The 21,873-nt window shown below is 34.7% G+C and overlaps 1 protein-coding gene across 1 annotated transcript; it reads right to left on the minus strand.

Moving 5' to 3' along the window:
• Positions 1 to 628: 628 nt before the first annotated feature.
• LOC110457530 (neurogenic locus notch homolog protein 4-like) lies at positions 629 to 20,901 on the minus strand. Its single transcript, XM_021508854.1, has 11 exons — positions 20,813 to 20,901; positions 19,031 to 19,246; positions 17,698 to 17,946; positions 17,127 to 17,225; positions 16,396 to 16,491; positions 15,711 to 15,806; positions 9,656 to 9,751; positions 3,821 to 3,916; positions 2,914 to 3,051; positions 2,486 to 2,677; positions 629 to 2,241 (listed from the first exon to the last, which is right to left on the minus strand). Exons 1-11 carry the CDS (start codon positions 20,883 to 20,885, stop codon positions 2,093 to 2,095), a joined length of 1,500 nt encoding a protein of 499 aa, XP_021364529.1. The 5' UTR covers positions 20,886 to 20,901; the 3' UTR covers positions 629 to 2,092.
• Positions 20,902 to 21,873: the final 972 nt, after the last annotated feature.

Consider the following 21,873-nt stretch of genomic DNA (forward strand, 5'->3'; position numbering starts at 1 on the left):
GTCGCTTTTAAAAGTTCGCGTTAAGATATTAACAGATATAAGACCAGAACGAAAATCCTAGCACGGGTTTTGACGCGGAGTATATGCGTCTAAGGTGCAAGAAAATTAATTTTGGCGACCAGACAAGATAGCACGTGGTGTACGTAAGTATTTAGGTGAACAGTTGCAATCAATCATGCTTTTAATAAGGTGTCGTACATCAAATGCCTAATGGCGTAGCATATCTGTTGATAATATCTGTTTTGACATTAAATGCCTTTGATATCTTTGTTTTAAACAAAACAACAGTCCCTTGCGTGGAACCAAACTAGTGCCCATGCCATGGGAAGCACATACAAGAATAAAGCATTCGTCAAGTCAGTTTTAAGTAACTTTATCCTACTTGAGAAAAAAAACCACACCAAAAAACCTAAAGTCCACGTAGAGTTCGATTCCGTTCATCTTAATTTGGATATTTTATGATTCTTGGTCGACAACACCTGGGCACAACTACTGTAGCCAGTAACCTTAGTTAGTTAGAGTAACACTATGCTGATGGACGGTCCACTGTTGAATCCTTGTTTAGCTCCGTTGCTTTTGACTCAGAGCACCGGAGTGGATTATTTTATTATTTATGTATTCCTTTTTTTTATTTTCCGAACGTATTTATTGATTACATGTATCAGAGATTAAGGCATAATGGAGCAATGTTTCTAATGCATATTTGCAGTTTTGGGCAGTGTGTGCGATAACCCTTAACGTATATGTTATTGATATTTCCATCCAGTTATATAATTTAAATAATTTAAATGATTCACCAATGTGTAGGTACAGATCATTAAGATATACCATAACACCATTTATATGTTTCAACGTATAGGGAATGACAATTATTATTGTAAAATGTTTTGTTAGACAAATAACATCTTACCTATATCATAATAAGTGGAGAAAAGTTAATATTAAATGGAAAATGTGTCTCTTTGCGGTCCATGGGCAATCGATAATCTGAGAAAACTTCGTACGTATAGATTCAGGGTTTGGATATTTCCCACGCAAACTACGAAAATGACATTAAAAGCTAAACGCATACATGAATTTTTTTTTTGAGAGATGAATAGTACGATATTTTTTTGCAATTAAAACAAAGCACACATATCAATTAAGCTATCCTATTCTTATTTTACAGGACGATTTCGATGGAATCAATATATCAACAATGTGTGTTTTCATATGCTACAGCATCCCTTGCAAATTAATGCTATATTTAAAAATGCTATATTTTAAACGATAAAATCACGTCTTCATACAATGGTGCAAAGCAAGTGACAAACATATCTGAATGAACCTGTAGGATTTAATATATGTATATTTTCTTTCAATTATTCTCAAATTCGAGTTACATTGCAAATACGCTTATTCAAATATATTCAAACTGTTCAACAATTTAAAATTGATTCAATGCATTCTTAACATAGTCAAAAGCATTTCGATTATCGTCCAACACTGTACAAAAAAACACCTAGACATGCACCTCTCCCCTCGATCAAACTATTTTTTTGATCCCATCAAGATAACTATATATTTTATTCGATGCAATGTGCATGCTTCATATAACAGTATTACTGATCAACCATCTGTCAACTGTGTGCTTATCTAACACTGCTCGAAAACTTGCTCAAAGCTACTTATACTTTTACTCCCAAACAATAATTTCTCAAAATACCTTCCGGGATCGGTTAATGACAAAGTATGTATTAAGTTCACTGCAATGGTTAACTGCGATGAATACAAATATATAAAATGCTGTACAGAACGACGAAATACTAAGTATACAAAATATATTTAACCTTAACACTGACAGCATATACGATACTTGCTTGGGTTCACAAAACTAACAATCCGATTTGTGAAAAATGAAAAAGCATACAAGAATTTGCAACTGAACATAAACAATCTACAATACTGTCAATGTTCATTACCTACGTACTTATTCTGTGAAGTTAGGAGACGAATTTATCAAAACAAAAGGTATATGTGCGTAATTTAGTTCAAGTAGTAAGGTTACGTTGTGTTGAATGATCAAGCTATCCAGTTTACAAGAAGCATTTCCCTATGTTTCCTTGTCAATATCTGTTGTCTCGTATACATTTGGAATTTCCACCTCCCTGCGTCCAAGCTGTTCATAATTTGCCTCATTGTGTGGAATCTGCGCAATGATTTGTTCCTTGTTACACGTTGCTATTTCGTCGTAGGTATTATCTGGAAAATATATGATATTAACATGAGCTAATGAGCCGTAAGATTGAAATATCCTAACACCGTCGGACGTTGGTTCAAAAGGGGAAACAATGTGTACTCAAAGTATCGCGTTTCCTTTTCAGATATAAATTCATTTGGAAACTTTCATTGTAGTAGTTTTTCATTGTAAACCCTCATGTTTTAAACATTAGCTTTAAAGGTTAAATAATTCGTATGTGAATGTACAAAGGAAGTTGATGTTTACCTTGATTTTCTTTTAGCTCTATCGCAGTTCTCGACATTGATATATCTGTCATATGAGAAGAACCTGTGGTGTCGCCGCGCGTCATCGTCCGACGTCTGACAAGTAAAATGACCAAGATGACCAGAGCCAATAAAACCAATCCAGATCCGATGCCTATCCCGACAGCGGCGTCTTCATTCGTTATAGTTATCACTGTAGCATAAAAAGTAATGAAGTTTCACTGCGTATGTCATGCATTTTCCGTTTGTGTTTTTTTTCTTGTTATTGTCCCTCCTTTCATTTTTCAGATTGGGGTGATTTTTTGTTATTATATTCTACACAAAGGGTTGAATATAAATAAATGAAATACTGAAGAAGTCACTCTAAGAAATTGATTTGAGAGGATCAAGTCACATATATGTATTGTAGGGATATCATGTGAATATTACCATTGGTGTCACATTTGTTTCCAGTCCATCCATCTGTACACCCTGTCGTACAGTCCCCAGTGCTCTTGTCACAACTCACCCCTCGACATTTGCCACACGACTTTACACATTGGCTGCCATAAAAACCGGCTGCACACACTACAAGCACAAGCATACTCAAATGCCAAAAAGTATACAGAATAACTGGTTCTGTACATGTTATATTGCTTAGTAGGATTCAGAATAAAAAAAAAATATAGGCGGCACCTTATAAAACGGTGTTTTCATGTCAAAATTAATGAAGCAATGACAATTATGATAAAAAAGGAAAGATTTAGATGGGCACCCTCGATAACTTCGAGGAGAATACGACCAAGTAAGTATGTGCACTTGGATATGATATGTTTTCAAAATAAATAATTTACCATTATTTTGATATTCAAATGAATCCAAAAAGATAAAGCTAAAAATACCTGATCAAACAATTTTTCATTGGATCAATGTGTTTTTACAAAGAAAATATTTTACTCCGAATTATGCTTACAAGTTCCGAACTCAAAATATTGATTCCTCAGTATGAACAAGTTCTCATCATTTTGTTATCATGTTACCTACTTACCAATGTATCATGTACCATTATTTATTTTTTTAAAGTCATGGCATATCAAAACTGATTAAAAGATATTCTCGTTTTATTTAGTTACTTATTTATATATTTCTATTGATATGTTCAAGTGATTAAGGGATATCAATATTTGCTCACATTGATTTTCTATTGATAAAACGTTTCTTGCAAGGAACTGATGATGTATAAGCGCAGGCTTTAAATACCATCCCAGTATCTTCCCAAGTTTTAAATAAAGTATAGAAAAAAAGTTTCAAGTCATTTCCAAGTTAGGTAAACAATGATACAACCAAACGATCGTACCTTCGCATTCTCCGCTACTTCTGTGACATAAAGTATCTTGACAGTTGACAGGACAAGACTGGTTACATTCAGTGCCATATAGTCCTGCTACACATTCTAGAATAAAAAAAAACAACAATAATGTCCTCACAGAATCTTAATCAGATGTCACAATTACAAATCTAGATGTTTTGGTCCTTGATCATAATAGTCACCATCGCTTAACAAAACATTTTATTACCAAATAGACCAATTACAAAAATAATTTGTTCTTATCAGCATAATCCTATGACAACATAGAAAGTACGTTTTGACTATCATACTTTTCACAATTAAGATAATTTAAGTAAAGCAATCGATCATGCGGTGAGTCTTACTTCATGTCGTGATAACAAGATAATTAACACGTCATTACAACATAACCATATGCTATAAAAAACGATCAATTAACATGTTACTACGAGATTGTTGGTCTAACATTTTTCTAGCGTAATTTGATAACTTTAAACTTGGAGACGCCGACATGACATACATGTAATTGTTCTCCGATCAAATTGTCAGAATAGCTGGCCAGCATAATCTGGTGGCTTCCATATTGGAACATGAAAGTTAACTGTTGAATTATACGTTGTGCTTTCCTTAGAAAACAGTTCACCCATGATAGATAACAGATTATTATTATAGACAGTAGAATAGGCTGATGCTCTTGAGGCATGGACCACTTGCATAATGCCAGGATTTCAGATTGGTGATTTTTTTATGGTATTTTATGATCAGTGTTTTCGCGGGTCAAATCAGCAAAATTGATAAAAAAAAAACCCAAACATATTCACTTTAATGATATTTTTTTTCAATATGTCACTGGTAAAAATGTAAAGACATATCTTACTCCAACAAACTATAACATATGGTGTGAGATCTATGGTATGGATCGTGTGTGTACGTTTGTGCACCTACGTTTATTTCTTCCTTGATATTGTTGAATATTATGAAACCACTATCATTAAAACTACAGTGTAATTATATTGAATATCTTAACATAAACTCCTTCAGGTCATTGTCAATTTACCTTTTATCTTACTCATCAAAGTTTCATAAGCAAAATAACTACTTTGAAGAAAAATAAGGTTTTCTTACCTTAGCACTGACCGTTGTCAATGTTACAAACGTTGTTTTTATAGGTTACATGGCAATGACTTACACGTGAGACACATTTATGTCTAGTAGTGATATTATGTCGATATGAATCATGTATGACAATATACGAGGGCAAATGCGAAAATGTCTGGCCTAATATCATAGACCGATCCGGAGGTACAATTTAAATAGCCTTTTTGTCAGCATAATCATCCTTGCATTCAATGCCTTTTTAGCGATGCTCAAATTTATCATACCATCTCGGCAGAACTTTTCATCGTGAGGATTAAAAAATGCCTCAACAGCACCTAATTACCACATCATCACTGTCAGAATGCCTCCATCGCAGTTCTGATTTGAGTTTAAAAAAATAATAAAACTCTGAGGAATATGGGGGATGGGAAAGAAGGTCAAAGTCACACTCAGCAGCTGCAGCTGATGCAACTTGTGAGGTGTGGGCAGGTGCATTATCCCGAATCAAGAGGATACCTGATCTGAGCATTCCTCTCTGGTATTCGTCAACAGTTCCTCTAATTCAGCAGTATACTACTGCCCAGTGATGGTTTAACCTTTTTGAAGATAATCTACCATGATTATACCTTTATAATCCCAAATCACAGATGTTTTAACCTTTCAAACCGATGTTGTGCTCTTAAATTTCTTTAGCAGAAATGAGCCTTGATGTTTCCAATGCATTGATTGCAGGGTGACTCAAGATCAAAATGAGTAACCCCTGTCTCATCCTGGCTCACGGTTTCCTTCAGAAAATTGTCTTGGTTGCTGAAAACGTGCCAAAAGTGTTCTCGATATATCCAACCCAGTCAACTGTTGGTCTGGTGTCAATATTCTTGGAACCTATCCTGCCGAAAGTTGGTTAATGTGATTGACATCAGACACATTTCCGGTATCAGAAATATGATGGATGGTTACTCCTCTGTCATTTATCACCATACAATCCACAACATCAACTTGAAGATAAGTAGTTGCATCTTCAGTGCTGGTTCTCCCTCGCTTGAACACACCAGTCCAATTATTACTAATTGAAAATGAAGGACAGTCATCACCAAGAATATTTTCGATGTCTTCATGAATTTCATTGGGTGACATGCCGTGCATAAATAAATATTTCATCGCAGCTCTCTTCTGACTTTTCCATTTCACAAAAAGCATAAAGATATCTTTACCCTTCGCAGGGATTCCAAACTTTACCAGCCAGTTGCAACAAATAAATTGTCACGATCGCATGTTTTGTCTCGTGCTGTTTATGTTGATCGTATGATTATATATCTATATATGTGTGTGCATGACCAGTGTTATTGTTATTACGAACAATTTGGTCAGTTGACGGACGTTACGGGTCAAGGTCAGTCACAGATTATCCACAGCTGGCAAGTCACGGTCACTCACAGATCAGCCAGATCTTTGCTGATATTGAACGCCTAGTGGACGCTAGGGTTCGAGAGAAGCGCATAGCGCGCATCATCGATTTCAACCGGTAATGAAGGCTACGGTTGATCAGCTGTGTCAACCATACTGAAACAGTTGTCACCCAGCAGAGGACTATTGGTCCAGTATGCCATTCAGTTCAGACAGGAACAGACAGCACCGTAACTGTTAATTGGTGTATACAAGGAACATAGACTGGTACCATACAGTGAGCCGGCTTACTTGAAATTGTGAACTTTTGTATGTAAATCAATGTGTGAAAATATCTATGTGTATGTATGTTAATGAGTATTGTAGATATGTTTAGTGGACAGTTAACGGAGACGTTATGATCAGGTACCCAAGGTGAATGATCAGTAATATTGTATTGTTCCTACCTTTGTTGTTGAACTGTTACTATGGCAACCATATATTAGCTTATCGCTATAGAAAACGAACTGGGCTACGATGGCGACAAGCTACAGGTTTTCGTTAGAAAAGAACAGGCTAAAGCATGAGAACAGGGAAAACTTATCAGAGATGAAAAGCAGGCAGTGGGAGACGCAGAAATAGCCATCAACATGGAAAATGAAAAGAAGAAATTCTTCGTAGAACAAAGGAGAATTGAGGCAGCGAGGGAACTGGAAAGGAAGAACTTCATGATTAAACAAGCAAGTTTAGACGAACAGAGAAAAAGCAAGAGCTGAAGAGCGAGCTAACAATGATCACCAACGTAAAATAGAGCTACATCAAGCTGAGTAAAGCACGTTATACGACAAAGGAAGATTCAGTACAACGATGACCAAAGATGCCATCTTTTAAGGAAGACAAGGATAGCATGGATGCTTACCTACAAAGTTATGCAACTGCCCAGAATTTGAACAGAGAGCAGTGGGAAGCTTACATGGGTGCGCTTTCCAAAGGTAAAGCCCTTGGTGTGGAATGTGGAACAATCTTTAGACTTTGACGAACTCATGGAGGCGTTGCTCCAGATATTCGAGTTAACGGAAGAGGTAGCTATCCCAAGATATGAAGTGAAATGACCAAGACGGAAAAGACTTGTGTGACGTTTAAAGACCTTATTCTCAGGGATCAGTTACATGTACTACATTGCTGCATTCAAAGTCTGACAGATTTCATGAATACAAGAGAGGGTGCATCGAGGAAAAGAGCAGCTGGGAGAACCAAGCTTAATGCCATGAATAAATCTAGCGACAAACAGAATCGACAAGTGGCCACAGTGGTCACAGAAATACCTAAACTGAGTTTATCATGAAATGTCAGGATTCTCGGATCTACCGATATGCCTGTTGTTAAAGGTTGTGTGGGAAAAATACTAGTATCCAGTAGAGTTGTCATTAAGAAGGAACTGGTCGTCTCAGGCAAGATAACGGATCGAACCCAGATTTGAACATTAGTTGACGGGTCGCGGTTCTGTGTTCCTATTACGGAATTAGACCTAGATACACCCTATTTTCGGTGAACTACTGATGCATGGGTCCTAAAGACGCCACTTTATGATCTAACAATAGGAGATGTGGAAGGTGCCCTACCACCGGATCAACCCGATGTAACGTGGCAACAAAAGAACGAAGCTACAATGCATGCTGTTGAGACGACAACAACTGCAGAGAAGAAAACAGGGTTACATACATCTTACTGTTCCAGAGGTTAGGAAGGATGTTGGTAACACAGACAAATTGAAAAAGGAGCAAAGAACAGACGAGTCACTTGCAAAAGTTAGGAAATTGGCAAATACCTGGTCGGAAAATGAAACTTTTACATATATATTACGTATTTAACAAGCACTAGTCTAATCACCAACGAAGTCAAATACTTAGCAAATAGAAAACTGATTTTGAGCATCATCGTACCTGAACATTTCCAGCAACTTCTGACACATAGCTAGTTGCGACATTATGTCAGACAAGTCCGTGAAAGTTACGATCTATTTCAGAGGTGTTACAGATACTTACATTTGTGTTACCACTGAATATGCTACCCATCCTATTTGTTTCATTTATAGAGGTTGTTTACGAGATTAACCTCGGCTACGCAGATTATCATATATTTAATTCACATGAACGACTGAAAAGAAAGATGCCACAAATGACCATAAAGTCCCCTTTACTTCAAACTTATCTGAAAACATCGATAGTCAAAACTTCTAGTACACATTCTCGGTGTTTTGTTGTCAATGTTATAATTAATACAAATATTACAAAATCGTGTGCCGATTGATAATATTTATTGTCTCGATGCAGCAATTTGTATATACCATTTTCATTGACCAATGATGTGTTCCTTGCTTCAGGCTGTAAAATGAAATACGCCTTTTTGTTTTTTGGTTTGTGGAATCGGTGTGATTATGATATGTAGTTAAATGGTCCTACTTTTAATGGACGTAATATATTAAGTCTTTGGTAAACTTGGGCATAACTGTGTTCCAGAATACAGATTTGGTCGAACGGAATCAGAAACTTGCTATACCTCAAACTCAATTCCTCTTTCTGGTTTACTATTCCAAAAGGAATTCCAAGTCTCTGAAACGTAATATTCTACGCTGCAAAATACTATCGCATGAACTTATGTTTCGACGATAAACTGAGAAGTTAAGATTGACTACTAGTATCACCCAACTCTCATCTTATTTACGCTATCATATCAGCGTTATGTTTTGATTGGTTCATTATGACAGGTGCTGCATCTAGCTGATTTTATCTACAGTTCCAGTAAAATTCCTTTATCCCAATATCAATATCTAATGGCGATAGCATTTGATATAATATTGCATCTATGTAAGAAAATACATGCACGATTATACTGATATCTGTCTGAACACTTTACAACCGTCTTCCATAAAATTCATCTGGTCAAGCAATATTCGGTTTTTAAGGACTAACAACGCTATTGAGATGTCGGTGATGGTTTTCGTTAAAAACGTAACAACGTTTCGTTAAGATTGTACACCATTTATGATCACCAGTAAATGCCTGATGATTAATGAGTCTTCCGCTAAAATAGCCGACAAGATCATCGTAGTTTTCCTCGGCTTTGTTTTATCTTTTTTTTCAGTAGAAAGCGGCTATTTATATACATACTAAAGACGTTTGCTGAATGCAGCAAAAACCTTAATATAACCCTTACAATTGAGAATAGAGATCCAAGATTTTGAGGATAAATTCTTGTTTGTTTGAACGGATCATTTAAGGATTCGAAATAATGCACGGGAAAACTTATAATGATTTTATTTTACTATTGTATCATTGTCTGTACCAAGAATTGTCAACATACCTGTACATAACCCACTGCTCTGATTACATATAGTTCCTTTACAATTGGACGGGCAGGTTGTGGTGCAGGTATCACCATAATATCCAGGTTCGCATACTAAAATGACAATATCAGCAGTCATTTGAGGTAAAATACATACAACGTTTATTTTATAACAAAAGGATAGATAAGGTATATGTTCAAACTAGATTTTGTTAAAAGGGATGGAGGCTTGAATTTACCATAAATAATATGTAATAAATAATGTGTTCACAATTAATCACTTGATATGAAGATACAATAGTATTGTGTTTATCTTCTGGTATTTTTAAAACTATCAAACATAAGAAATTATATAAATAGATTTACCACATAACTTTAAACATACAAAAAGAAAAGAAAACTATCTCTGATTAGATTTGTAGAAATGTATAACATCCTTTTTTTGCCCTTACATTTTTAATATACACGCAAAAATATTAAAGAATACGTCAAAAATGTCTTCCAATGACAAAGTTATCATACCTGTACATTTCCCTTCATATTGTGTGCATATGCTGTTTTCACAACTAGGGGAACATAGCCGATCACACTTAATCCCATAAAAGCCGTTCAGGCAAGTTGAAAGTACACATATATGTGACGCCTAAACTCCATTTTTGTTATTTCAATCGTTAAAAATTTCCATGTGCGAAATATTGCATACGAAACTATTGTAACGATTTTACCTAAGCGAATGAACATTTTTTTGGTGTGGAGAGGATCCGAGGTGGCAGGAAAAAATCAGCATGTAAAAATAAAGACGCAGAGCGGATAAGGACATGGTAAATAAAACCATCGCTGATTGTTAACATTTTACTGTTTCAATTTGAATTAAGTTAACTAACACTCATAATTTCAACTCAGTCATTCAATCAATTGATCGATCAATCACCCTTCTTCAGTCAACATCATGGATCAGTAATTATCATCATTCTTAATTGATCATCATATTACACAATTACAAAACATAAGATCATCATCATCGCTTTCATCATCCTCACATAATTACCCATCGTTATCATCATTTATCGTTCTTTATATACAATCATCAACATATCATTACACCTCATCATTATCACCATCATCATCATCCAATTAATCGATCAGTCATTCCTCATCAGCCAACGTACATCTTGTATCCCTAATTATCATCAATCATTAATTCATCATCTTTATCATTATCCTTATATGATTACACATCATTATCACGATTACTTATATTCATCATTGATCATTAAATAAATCATTCTTCATCAGCCGTTCAATCAGGTATGATGAATTGATTTCATGTAAAATATAAGTACCTGCATCTTTTTTTTCAGTTGCATCACAACAGTTAACACTTGTGTAGTTTTACATTAACACATCATCTTTCTATTCTTTACCCGCCATCCGTACAAAATCGTCCTTACTCACACCCACCCACACGCACACTTTTAAATACACAAACACAAACAAGCAAAGATTCGAAGAAATGCAAAAATTGAAAAGCTACTATAAACAGTAAACAAATTTACATCAATCAGTTGAGAGAGAGACATAGAGAGAGAGGGGGGGGGGGCTATTATTTTTATTTACAGAGAGAGAGAGACATAGGGAGATAGGGGGGGGATGATTAATAAAGTGTTGAGCACAATATTATGAAGAAATGAAATGGAAGAAAATGATTGATCCTGTAATTTATGTCAAGGCCCAGGAGACAGATATCAGAATATTATTTTTACAAAACAAAAGCTTTTCCCATTTTTTTCCCATTCCTTTTCAAACTTCTCTCTATAAGTGTCTCCTTTGCTATTTGCTATAAATCTTTGTATATTATGGTAGTCTTTAATTGTGTTAACCAAGACATTTATATTTAAGGAGCTATGAAGAAGACGCATTTAATATATATATAGTGTTTAATTATAATGAGTATCTCATTATCAATTCTACCATTCACATTTTGTGTAAGAAGTCCAAATATATAAGATTCTTTAATGAAATCAAAATGAATAATTAGTGCATCTAAAAGAGTTTCAAAACTGAGAAGAAGTTTCTAAACCTCTTGACATTCCCATAAAATATGGGTAATAGTTTAAATCTCAGAATTGCAAAGTGTACACATAGGATATACAACTATTAGAGTTTTAATAGGAAAGAATATGTTGTCAGAATATGGTGATTTATTCTATACTGAAACCACTGAATTTTTTTATAAGTAGTTATAGCAAAGGGAAGCTTAAAAATCTGATGCCAAGAAAAGTTACTAAAATCAAAGACTCTATTCCATTTCTTCGGTCCTGATGGAACAATGTTATGTTTTACCAGGATACTATAGAAATGTTTGGAACCTTTAGACGTTTTAAAGAATGGTTCTTAGTGTACAGGAATAAAGGGACATATCAATTTCAATTTAGGAAAATCTGGATTAGAGTTGAAATGTTTTACTGCAGAAAGAACACTGTGATATTGTCTTTAAGTATACCCCATTTTTGTTAATATTTATTTCATTTGCCAGATACAAGTTATTACATTTATTTTCACACAGCTTTGTATAATCTTAACCACAATTCGCCAACATGACTATGTTAACATATGCTTTTAAAATTGCTTGCCATTTAGATGTACATTGAAAAAACTTCTAATCCAACCTAATTTGAGTGAGTCTATTAAAAGTTTTGATGTTGCACCATTAATGTAGTCTTGAATAACAATTTCTCTTTTTACTTTATCCACTTTACTGTTCCATAAGAATCATAAAGTATAGAATTATACTTACAAATAAACGTTTCCTCTGGGTTTGGCAGTGAGATAAATAAATGATTAAATTGTGAAACCAAAATTGATTTTTTATGATTTTTTTTTTACCTATTGGTGTTAATATTCTCCTATTCCATGATCTGAAGAGTGATTTAATTTTTGTAAGTTTCTTTTATCGAAGTTCAGTTTAGGTATCTCATGTAAATAAATGTAAAATGCAATGCCAAGAAGTGTGAAGTTTTCCCTACCCCATTGTAAGTCAAGTTCTGGAAGGAATTTATCTAAGCTAAATTTGTTATTTCCAATAAAAAACACTTGAGTTCTTGAAATATTTATTTTTAATCCTGATATACTTGATGTAGAAATTAAGTTCAGTAATAGCTTCCTGCAGTGTTCTTCCTGTACCATTAAGTGCAGGTGCAGTGTCATCTGCATATTGTGATAGAAGTATAGAACAGTTATCAGCATTAATGCCCTTAATTTTCTTATTGTTTTGATAGCTTTATAGCTAACATTTCAGCACCAGAATATATTTATATTGAGCAATCGGGTCCCCTTGACGACAGCCTTTTTTACTTGAAAAATGAAGACAGATTATCTCCCTGATTAATAACAGCACTAGCATTATTGTCGACCAAAGATAAGAAAACACATCTTTACGCTTAACTGTGTCTACCAAGCCCTGATTATTAGCCGATACAAATTGTGTCTGTGCCATAGCTGTGACCTGAGAACGAGTTTATTTGTTCCATCCCAGAAATAAGTAGAGGGAAACCAAAGATCTATAAAGAAATTAAAAGAAGAAAAACAGAAAACATAAAAGACAATATTAAAGTGGTCATTTCATAGATACTACCGACTACAGCACAGTCTTAAGTTATTTCTTCCTTATGATAATAAGAATACCTGAGATAGATGACCATGTCTGCAGATGGGTTCGCTGAAGACAGGAGGTAAGTACAACACCGGAAGTAGTATAGTAACTATCGGATAAGGTAGACTGTTATAAAATGTTATAAAATTCCGGAAACATAAGGGAAGAGAGGGAAAAGATTGGATTGCAAGGAGCGGTATAGCTGAGGCTTTTAAACTTATCAGACAAAAAATCCGGAAACGTCAGTAGCATATACATTGTACTGTATATATTGTAAAAAATAATAATTAAGATATGGAGGCANCCAAAGATCTATAAAGAAATTAAAAGAAGAAAAACAGAAAACATAAAAGACAAAATTAAAGTGGTCATTTCATAGATACTACCACCTACAGCACAGTCATAAGTTATTTCTTCCTTATGATAATAAGAATACCTGAGATAGATGACCATGTCTGCAGATGGGTTCGCTGAAGACAGGAGGTAAGTACAACACCGGAAGTAGTATAGTAACTATCGGATAAGGTAGACTGTTATAAAATGTTATAAAATTCCGGAAACATAAGGGAAGAGAGGGAAAAGATTGGATTGCAAGGAGCGGTATAGCTGAGGCTTTTAAACTTATCAGACAAAAAATCCGGAAACGTCAGTAGCATATACATTGTACTGTATATATTGTAAAAAATAATAATTAAGATATGGAGGCATGTCTATAGATATAAATGTCTATCAACATATACATTTCGAGATATATTTATATATATATAATATATATATATATATAATTAGTAGTCAATAACTCCTTACAAAAGCAGTTAATATTACTGTAAGAATAAATCAAATAAATAAATGAAACGTAGACTTACCGGAGTATAAGAATAATAGATTCCATACCATACACTCGATTAAGCAAAACACTCACTGTAAATTATCCAAAAGAAATGACACAATCACAGACACACAAATGTAAACACTGTCCAAACACTGTCGTAATATCGGTAAATTCAGGGTACTTCCTGGCACCAACATCGTCCTAGTCCATTACCGATCACTATGCGCTAAATACACATATTTACACAAAGTTGAAATCTTCCACAAGAAAACTGTATGTGAGTGGTGTGCAAAACTGGAGCATTCTCTTTCTACCAACAGTCGGTATAGAGAAAAACTTACCGTCCGTACTGTATGAGTTATTCACACACTGAAGTGAATACGCGTCATTGATGATCTGCTGGTTGATCTTCATGAGATTCTCGAAAACCATTTATCCAGTCTTCTTCAATTTTGAGTGGGCTTTGATGACCTCGTTCCTTTTTCTTCGATGCGTAAACTTGACGATGATGTTTCTCGGTCTTTCCCGGTTAAACTTTCCAAGACGATGAGAAATGTCAATGTCCCCACTAGTAATATGCACCTCAAGTTTGGAAGACACAAAGTTCAGGAATATGTCCACACATTCCCCCACAGTCTCTGAATCAGATGTGTCCTTAAGTCCGTGTATTCTGAGTGAATCAATACGGCCGTGCTGTTCCAAATAGTTATAACGTGCTTCTATAGCGTCCTTAGAACACTGGAGATCACCGACCTGGGTCTCCAGGTTTCCAATGGTCAGACGGAGATTCTCTGTTTCCATTTCCAATTGGAACACTCTCCCTTTGAGTTCTTCAACCAATTCTTTATCTTGGAATCAAAGTCTGCCTTTGTAATGAATGTAGTTAACAAGGATGAAATATCATCGGGTCTGTCCTCAATATTCTTATCCGCTGCCCTGGTCTTAACACCGGCTGGTCCTCCCGTACTGTGTTTTCTGCTAGCCATGGTTTCCACTTAGTATTACATATATCAAGTCAACATATACAAGTCCATGTAGCTATAGTAGAGTGTGATGTGAGCAGTAGTCACTTGGTAGGGTAGCAGGCCATTGTCCTAACTCAAAACGTCCAAAACACACATTTCCATCGAAAATTCCAAAAAACAGATACATATAAGAGATAAACTAATCACTTATGTAGTATGTAATCTAAAAACTATACTACAAAACGTGTAATAAATTAAAAGAAAACCTTTTTTTGTCGGAGCTCGAGAAAAAGGACTACCCAGGCCCAGCGTGACATTGACCCTCTTATTCATAGTAAAAATAGTAAACAAGTTTAAATCGTGGTGCATTCGACAGAATTTCCAATGCCATATTGGACTCACATAATAATTTTTGGCAAAATTAGAAATAGTAAAGGACCATTAGCATCGCGTTGGCCTCCACCCATAAATTTGTCAGTCGTTTATAAACCACAGCGACCATGTTTCATAACCGATCAAAAAATGAAACTGTTAATACATAAAACGTGCTAAATGTACCCTTATCTAAAATTAAAAAGTGATTGGCAAATAGAAAAATATGACTGTTTGTGAGCATCATTATACCTGAACAATCCCCGTTACTTCTGTCACATAGTGGGTCTCGACAGTGTGCCGGACAATTCTTCTTACAGTCAATGCCATACAACCCGGGTGCACATTCTAAACACAATTAAACAAATACATGTTTAACGTCTCGTTGCAGTAATATTCACACATTTTTTTAATTTTTTTTTTAAATATTGTGGCAATTATATTTGCCTTGCGTGTGTTAATAATGTACATTTAAAGTATCCGTTTGACGTATGATATCAAGTTTCTAACTGCGATATAGTTTGCGATAAATAAACTGAGAATATCTTTACGCAAGCTCATCATTATATCTTTCTGAACACATGTTAACCGTCTCAGATAGACTGTATCTGGATAATCAAATTTTGGGATTAAAGGACTAACAATGCTATTGAGATAACGGTTATGGCTTTCGTTAAGAACGTTTCGTTATGATTGTACACCATGTATGATCACCATTAAATGTCCTAAATGTATTGCTATACACACTTAAAACGGATACTTAATGCAGCAAAACCTAGATGTTACAGTAGTCAGTGCAATAAAGGATAGATATCATAATATTTATAATTAATGTTTTTTTATGTGTAACCGACCATTTCACGTTTCAAACTAATAAATAGGGAAAAAAATAATTAAATGTTTTTACTTCCGTCAATGGCCTTACATATCACCATACCTGTACATATCCCAAAGGCCTGATAACATATATCCCTTTTACAATTGGACGGGCAGCTTATGTTGCAGGTATCACCAAAATATCCATGTCTGCATGCTTAAAACACAACACCGGCAGTCAATGGAGACTAAATAAATACATCGTTCTCTTTACTTGACCAAACCAGGCCCGATATATTAGGTATATGTTCAAACAATAAGTACAAGAACATGCAGTCTTGAATAAAACACAAATACGATTTTCCAAGTACAATTGTATTCTTTTTCAAATAAGTATACAATTGTATCGTGTTCTATCTTCAACTACATTTAGAAATTTAGTCAATAATATCAAATTTGAACAAATAATTTTAATACATTACTTTTGGCCTACAACACGAAGATCTAAATACCTCATTTTTTTTTTTAAATGTTTTACATCATTTTCTTGCCCTTGTGCGTTTTATTATACTTCTAGATAAACAAATGGCAAAGATGAGTACTGAAATGGAAATGTGTACCTATTGTATATATGTATTTGAGGCATTGTCTACAATGATTTTATATTATAAGTAGACATGTATTTTGAATACTGCTTACCATATGTTGATTTACTTGAATAAGAAAATGTTATAATGAACATGATAATATATTGTTAGTATGATAAGACATATCCATATGTCATCACTTTACCGAAAGCCTATACGACGCCAAAGCAAAGACAATACGTTATCTTTAGATATATGTAATTACATGCACATCCTCCGGTCACTGGATCACACAGGCTATTGGCACAACCTACATCACAATCTGAATAACAATTACCATCACCATATTTCCCAAGCGGACAACCTGAAATACAGTAGCATACGAGTTTGGACATCAGCCCATCTGTTATCATTTTAATAAATAATAAACTATATTTAACCAATTTGAATTGTTCTACCATTGGCCAAATACCTTGGATGCACACATTTCTGTATATGTTACATCTTCCACAACGTTATAATGATGCACAGAAATGTATACTAACTTTTTAATTGCAAAATAACTCACTGACTTGTAGATATACAAACATTAATAAATGGCAAAGATGAGTACTGAAATGGAAAACACCAATTCTGTAACTGAACAAAAATATAAAATTGAACAGATACTTTAAGTATATTACAAAAATGATAATATGGTTAACCATTTATCTTAGATAGTGTTTCATGAATATTCATCTTTGTCTAAAATTCAACTTCTGAAAGTTTCATTATCCCTCAATACTCTCTACTAATGTGGATACAACGTTTTAAGGTTAAATATGTCAGCTACGTACCGTACACTTCTACCTCACAAAGCGCCAGAAAAGCGCTATTAGAGTACCACGCTAGACCTCCTGACCGTCTGTCGCTGTATATCGTCAGGTACTTGGCGCTACCTGTACATTGTATCTGGGGAGTCAATGATAACGTGGCCGGCGTTGATGTTGTGTCTTTATGACAAAGGTGACCGTTCCGCCAATCCGAAGTGTTCGACTGGTATATTTGATAGCCACCAAATTGTTGTTTTTGCTGATACCCTTCATCTAAGTTTGATAAACAAGATTATCCACTAGAGCTTATGCGTATATACTGTTTTTACACAGGACTATTTTCGTGTTTTCTGTGACAAGCGACCAATGCAGAAACATCATGAGGAAACACGGATTTTTATTTCATTTTCTTTTTGGGATAAAACTTCTGCAGCATACATTTTTACGTGCGGTATCGCTATATTTTTATTTCCATTTCAACCATTTTTTGACGCCCTACTTTGTAACACTTTCCTTTTTGCCCTTATCATTTTTATTGGTTATGTTTTTATTACGTTCCATTAAATTGATATATCACATTAAAGCATGTATAAAGGGAGGACTCATTGATTACATGTTGGTTGTTCTCATCAGTATTTGTTTTAATACAAGTGTGCCTAACAAGGCTTGGCTTTGTCACACCTCCTATCCGTAGGTACACGCACAGAAGTACCCACACATGTATCGACCGTTGGCTTGTGTTAACGTATACACCGACAACTGAGTCAGAACACTTGAGGTTTGCAATACCAGTATTATACACAACAGTCCGTCGTTGATAATCAAGAATTCAATCAGGGTCGATACAAAACAGTCTTATAAAAAACCTCTGGTGTAGAAACGATTCAACAGTCAGAATGTCGACTTGATAGAAAGCATTACGAACAACATAGACAACCTGACATGTCTATTGTATACGATATACGTCATTGTATGTACATTGCATTTTGCTTTCTGTGTTATTATGTTAAATGATGTCAAGATATCATTATCCTCGTTGTTTTTATCATTCTCGGGGTAGACCTAACGGGCCGTTAAACCATGCATAGCTAAAATAAAATGTCCTTCTATACCTAATTATGTAAATATAGTTTTTGAATGTCAATGATCTCAGGTCCGGGATCATCGACTTTGCAATAACCAGTGCCATATGAATACTGGTGGGATGAGGATGGAGTGGAGTTACATTAGTCATCTTTCACGACATGCAATCAAACAATGCAGTGCCGTCTTAAGGTCACGACTAACACGGAAAACCTTTAGACGGCATAATTTTGTTTTATTGTTCAATACAAAATCAAAATATACAATTACTCACCTCTGAAGTATATTTTGACGTATTCCATAACGATCAGTTCCTCTAGATCTACTTGCCACCATGCCTCCTGTTGACCTGTTTGTGTGTGTGAACAACAGCTTTGTTTGTCGAAGATTTGTTTTTTACAGCCATCTACTGCCTTGCCACTACTATATGCAGCATTGAAGTTTGAACTTTGAGTGGTGATTTTGACATTTGGCTCACGATTGGTGTTAACTGTAAAATAATGAATTATTATTGTATATCTATATATATATATATATGACTGATCTAAAGTACTAATCATTGTNGTTGCCTAATTATGGTTAAGCAATCATCTTGAAGACGTGATATCAGGTAACAATTGAACAGAAAATGTGAGTAAAGCTAGAGAGAAAACATATAGCCGTAGCTGTTCGTGTAAGCACGGCATGAAGACAATCGCGAGAAGAGGTATGTCTGTAAATCAAAATGGCAGACGGGGTTACTGCAACTCAAGTAGGTACTAAACAGAGGTCAAAGATTGGAATTGTCGGATGTTATAAGTTTATACCAAATGTTATTATAATCGTTGTAAATTATAATTAATATCATTGTAAAAGTAAGTTAAGAAAAAACAAAATGTTGAAAAGAGAATTCAATTGAATCTGTACGACAATTTTGTCCAGCAAAATGATCGCCAAAAAGAAGTCATAAACGATGCCCTCCACGGAAAAAAAAATGGCACAAAAACAAAAACAAAATATAAACATACGAAACAAAAAGTAAGAAGATAACCTGTTTATATTGAGATTTTTGCAGAAAGGTACATTTAGATGATTTAACAGATTACTTGCGTACATGGTGGTATGGGTAATGTCTGCAGAGGCGCCCTGTCTACACGAACACTTACAACAACAAAAAATCTTACTAGTTTTATTAAGATTGTTTGTATTAATTCATTGACCTCACGTATTCAAGATGAATTTTGAACAATAATAAGGCTTCGGTTACAAGCTAACCGAGGTGATATGCAATTACAACAGCATGCTTCACATACCTAACTACTCTGTTTTGGTTTATTTCTTTTTGTGATATTGTCTCATTGTGACTGTTTAAATGATATGCATATCTTCATGTTTCCGTCTTGAAAAAACGTGCAGATATATCTTTTGAAGTTGTTCGGATCCAGTATCCAATTTGATCATAGTTATTACTTAGGAGACCAATGAGACAAGGAAGTAATGTATACAGTGTAAACAATATGAGGTCGTAAACTTTTCGGAGAAATCTGCTCCTTAAAAACACAGAACACTTACCTTACGTAAACACCAAATAGATATAATATGATACTTCTAATATATAAAGACAATAAGCCCCTCGGTTAATGCATACAAATCAGTTGTAGGTTGAATATATTGGTTCATACCGATTATGAAATACTGATGTTTTACTGGCATTGGCTTGCGAACAGTGATGTATAATCATATCAATCGCTCAATGATAATACAAAAGAAAGAACAATAGCGACAAATCACCATTGAGAGCAATATTTGAAACACAGCTAGTATATTGTCTATGTACATATCCTGAAATAAATGCATACCGTTTGATGCTATGTCACAACAACTCAACGCGGAAGTTTGAAACATGAACATCGGGTACAATCTATATATTTACCCCTACCTTCTATACAAGCAATGTGTTCTATGGTAAAACACATGGGGCTTATGCTACGGGATGTACATGTAGGTCCAGATCAACGTGACGTATAGGTTTACTATTAGAATGAAGGATAAACAGAAAATGCACATCCAATCATACCTGATGTGTTGACAATCATTAAAGTTGATAAGATACACAGAGCCTCCAACAGCCAGATAGTACACACCTCCATTATACATATACTGTGTATCGTAAAAAGCGGGAGATTTGTGTCTGTTCTATCGCAAGCGCACAGGTATACAATGAGGTAGTAAATGCTCTGCTCTACTAAACTACAAAATTACACGGTAATTTGATAAGGTTGCAGTGCATTGTTCAGTATTATTAATTTTGTTCTGTTGCCTGCCGTAAACATGTCTAAACTTACCTGGATATATTATGCAGTTTTCGACTGGCAACAACTTTATATATGTCGAAGGCATGAGGTACATTCTGATTATAATCCGACGGTTTCTTTGGCAAGAAAAGTTAATTCATTATTATGATTAATGTGTCAATCAAAATGAAATTGCATTTTATTTTCAGAGAGAAAATTGTGTCGGTAAACCTGTTTTGATCGGTTTTCTCTTATACAGCTTTCACTTATCTGTGTCTCATTGTCCCTTGTCCTAGCTATATAACCGACATACGAAACTCAAAACGAGGCATATTGTTGAACAGACCTAATAAGTACATCACATGATAATGAAGAAATATGGTCCTGCTGAATAGTGAAAATATGTTAATTTTATTGTTGTGGTATCAGTTTATGCTGGATTTAGAATTATCCATTACTACACATGTACCTGAAACGGACAATATGTTAAATCGAAAGGAGGGGTGCTCATGTCGATTCATACACCGGCCATAACTGTTTTTTTTAGCATAAATCCTTTAGTGTAAATAGTTTTGTGAATAATATTCCTTTTAAGAAATGTTTATACCTTAAACATGCCTCTTTCTTTCTTTTCATTAGAGCTAATCATGTTTAAGAATATAAACAAGACGACAGTAAAACAAATTATCATTTTCAACACATATAGCCTAAACAGTGGAGTGTTACATGTATCAACAGATACTCTGATATGTCAATATAAATGATGTAATAGGTATCGCTTGTCCTCTATGATCATACGTCGGTGGGGATATTATTGTAATGTGCACTGGACGTTACAGTGGGT

The sequence above is a fragment of the Mizuhopecten yessoensis genome, unplaced genomic scaffold, assembly GCF_002113885.1.
Source record: "Mizuhopecten yessoensis strain PY_sf001 unplaced genomic scaffold, ASM211388v2 scaffold9197, whole genome shotgun sequence".
Taxonomy (NCBI): Eukaryota; Metazoa; Mollusca; class Bivalvia; order Pectinida; family Pectinidae; genus Mizuhopecten; species Mizuhopecten yessoensis.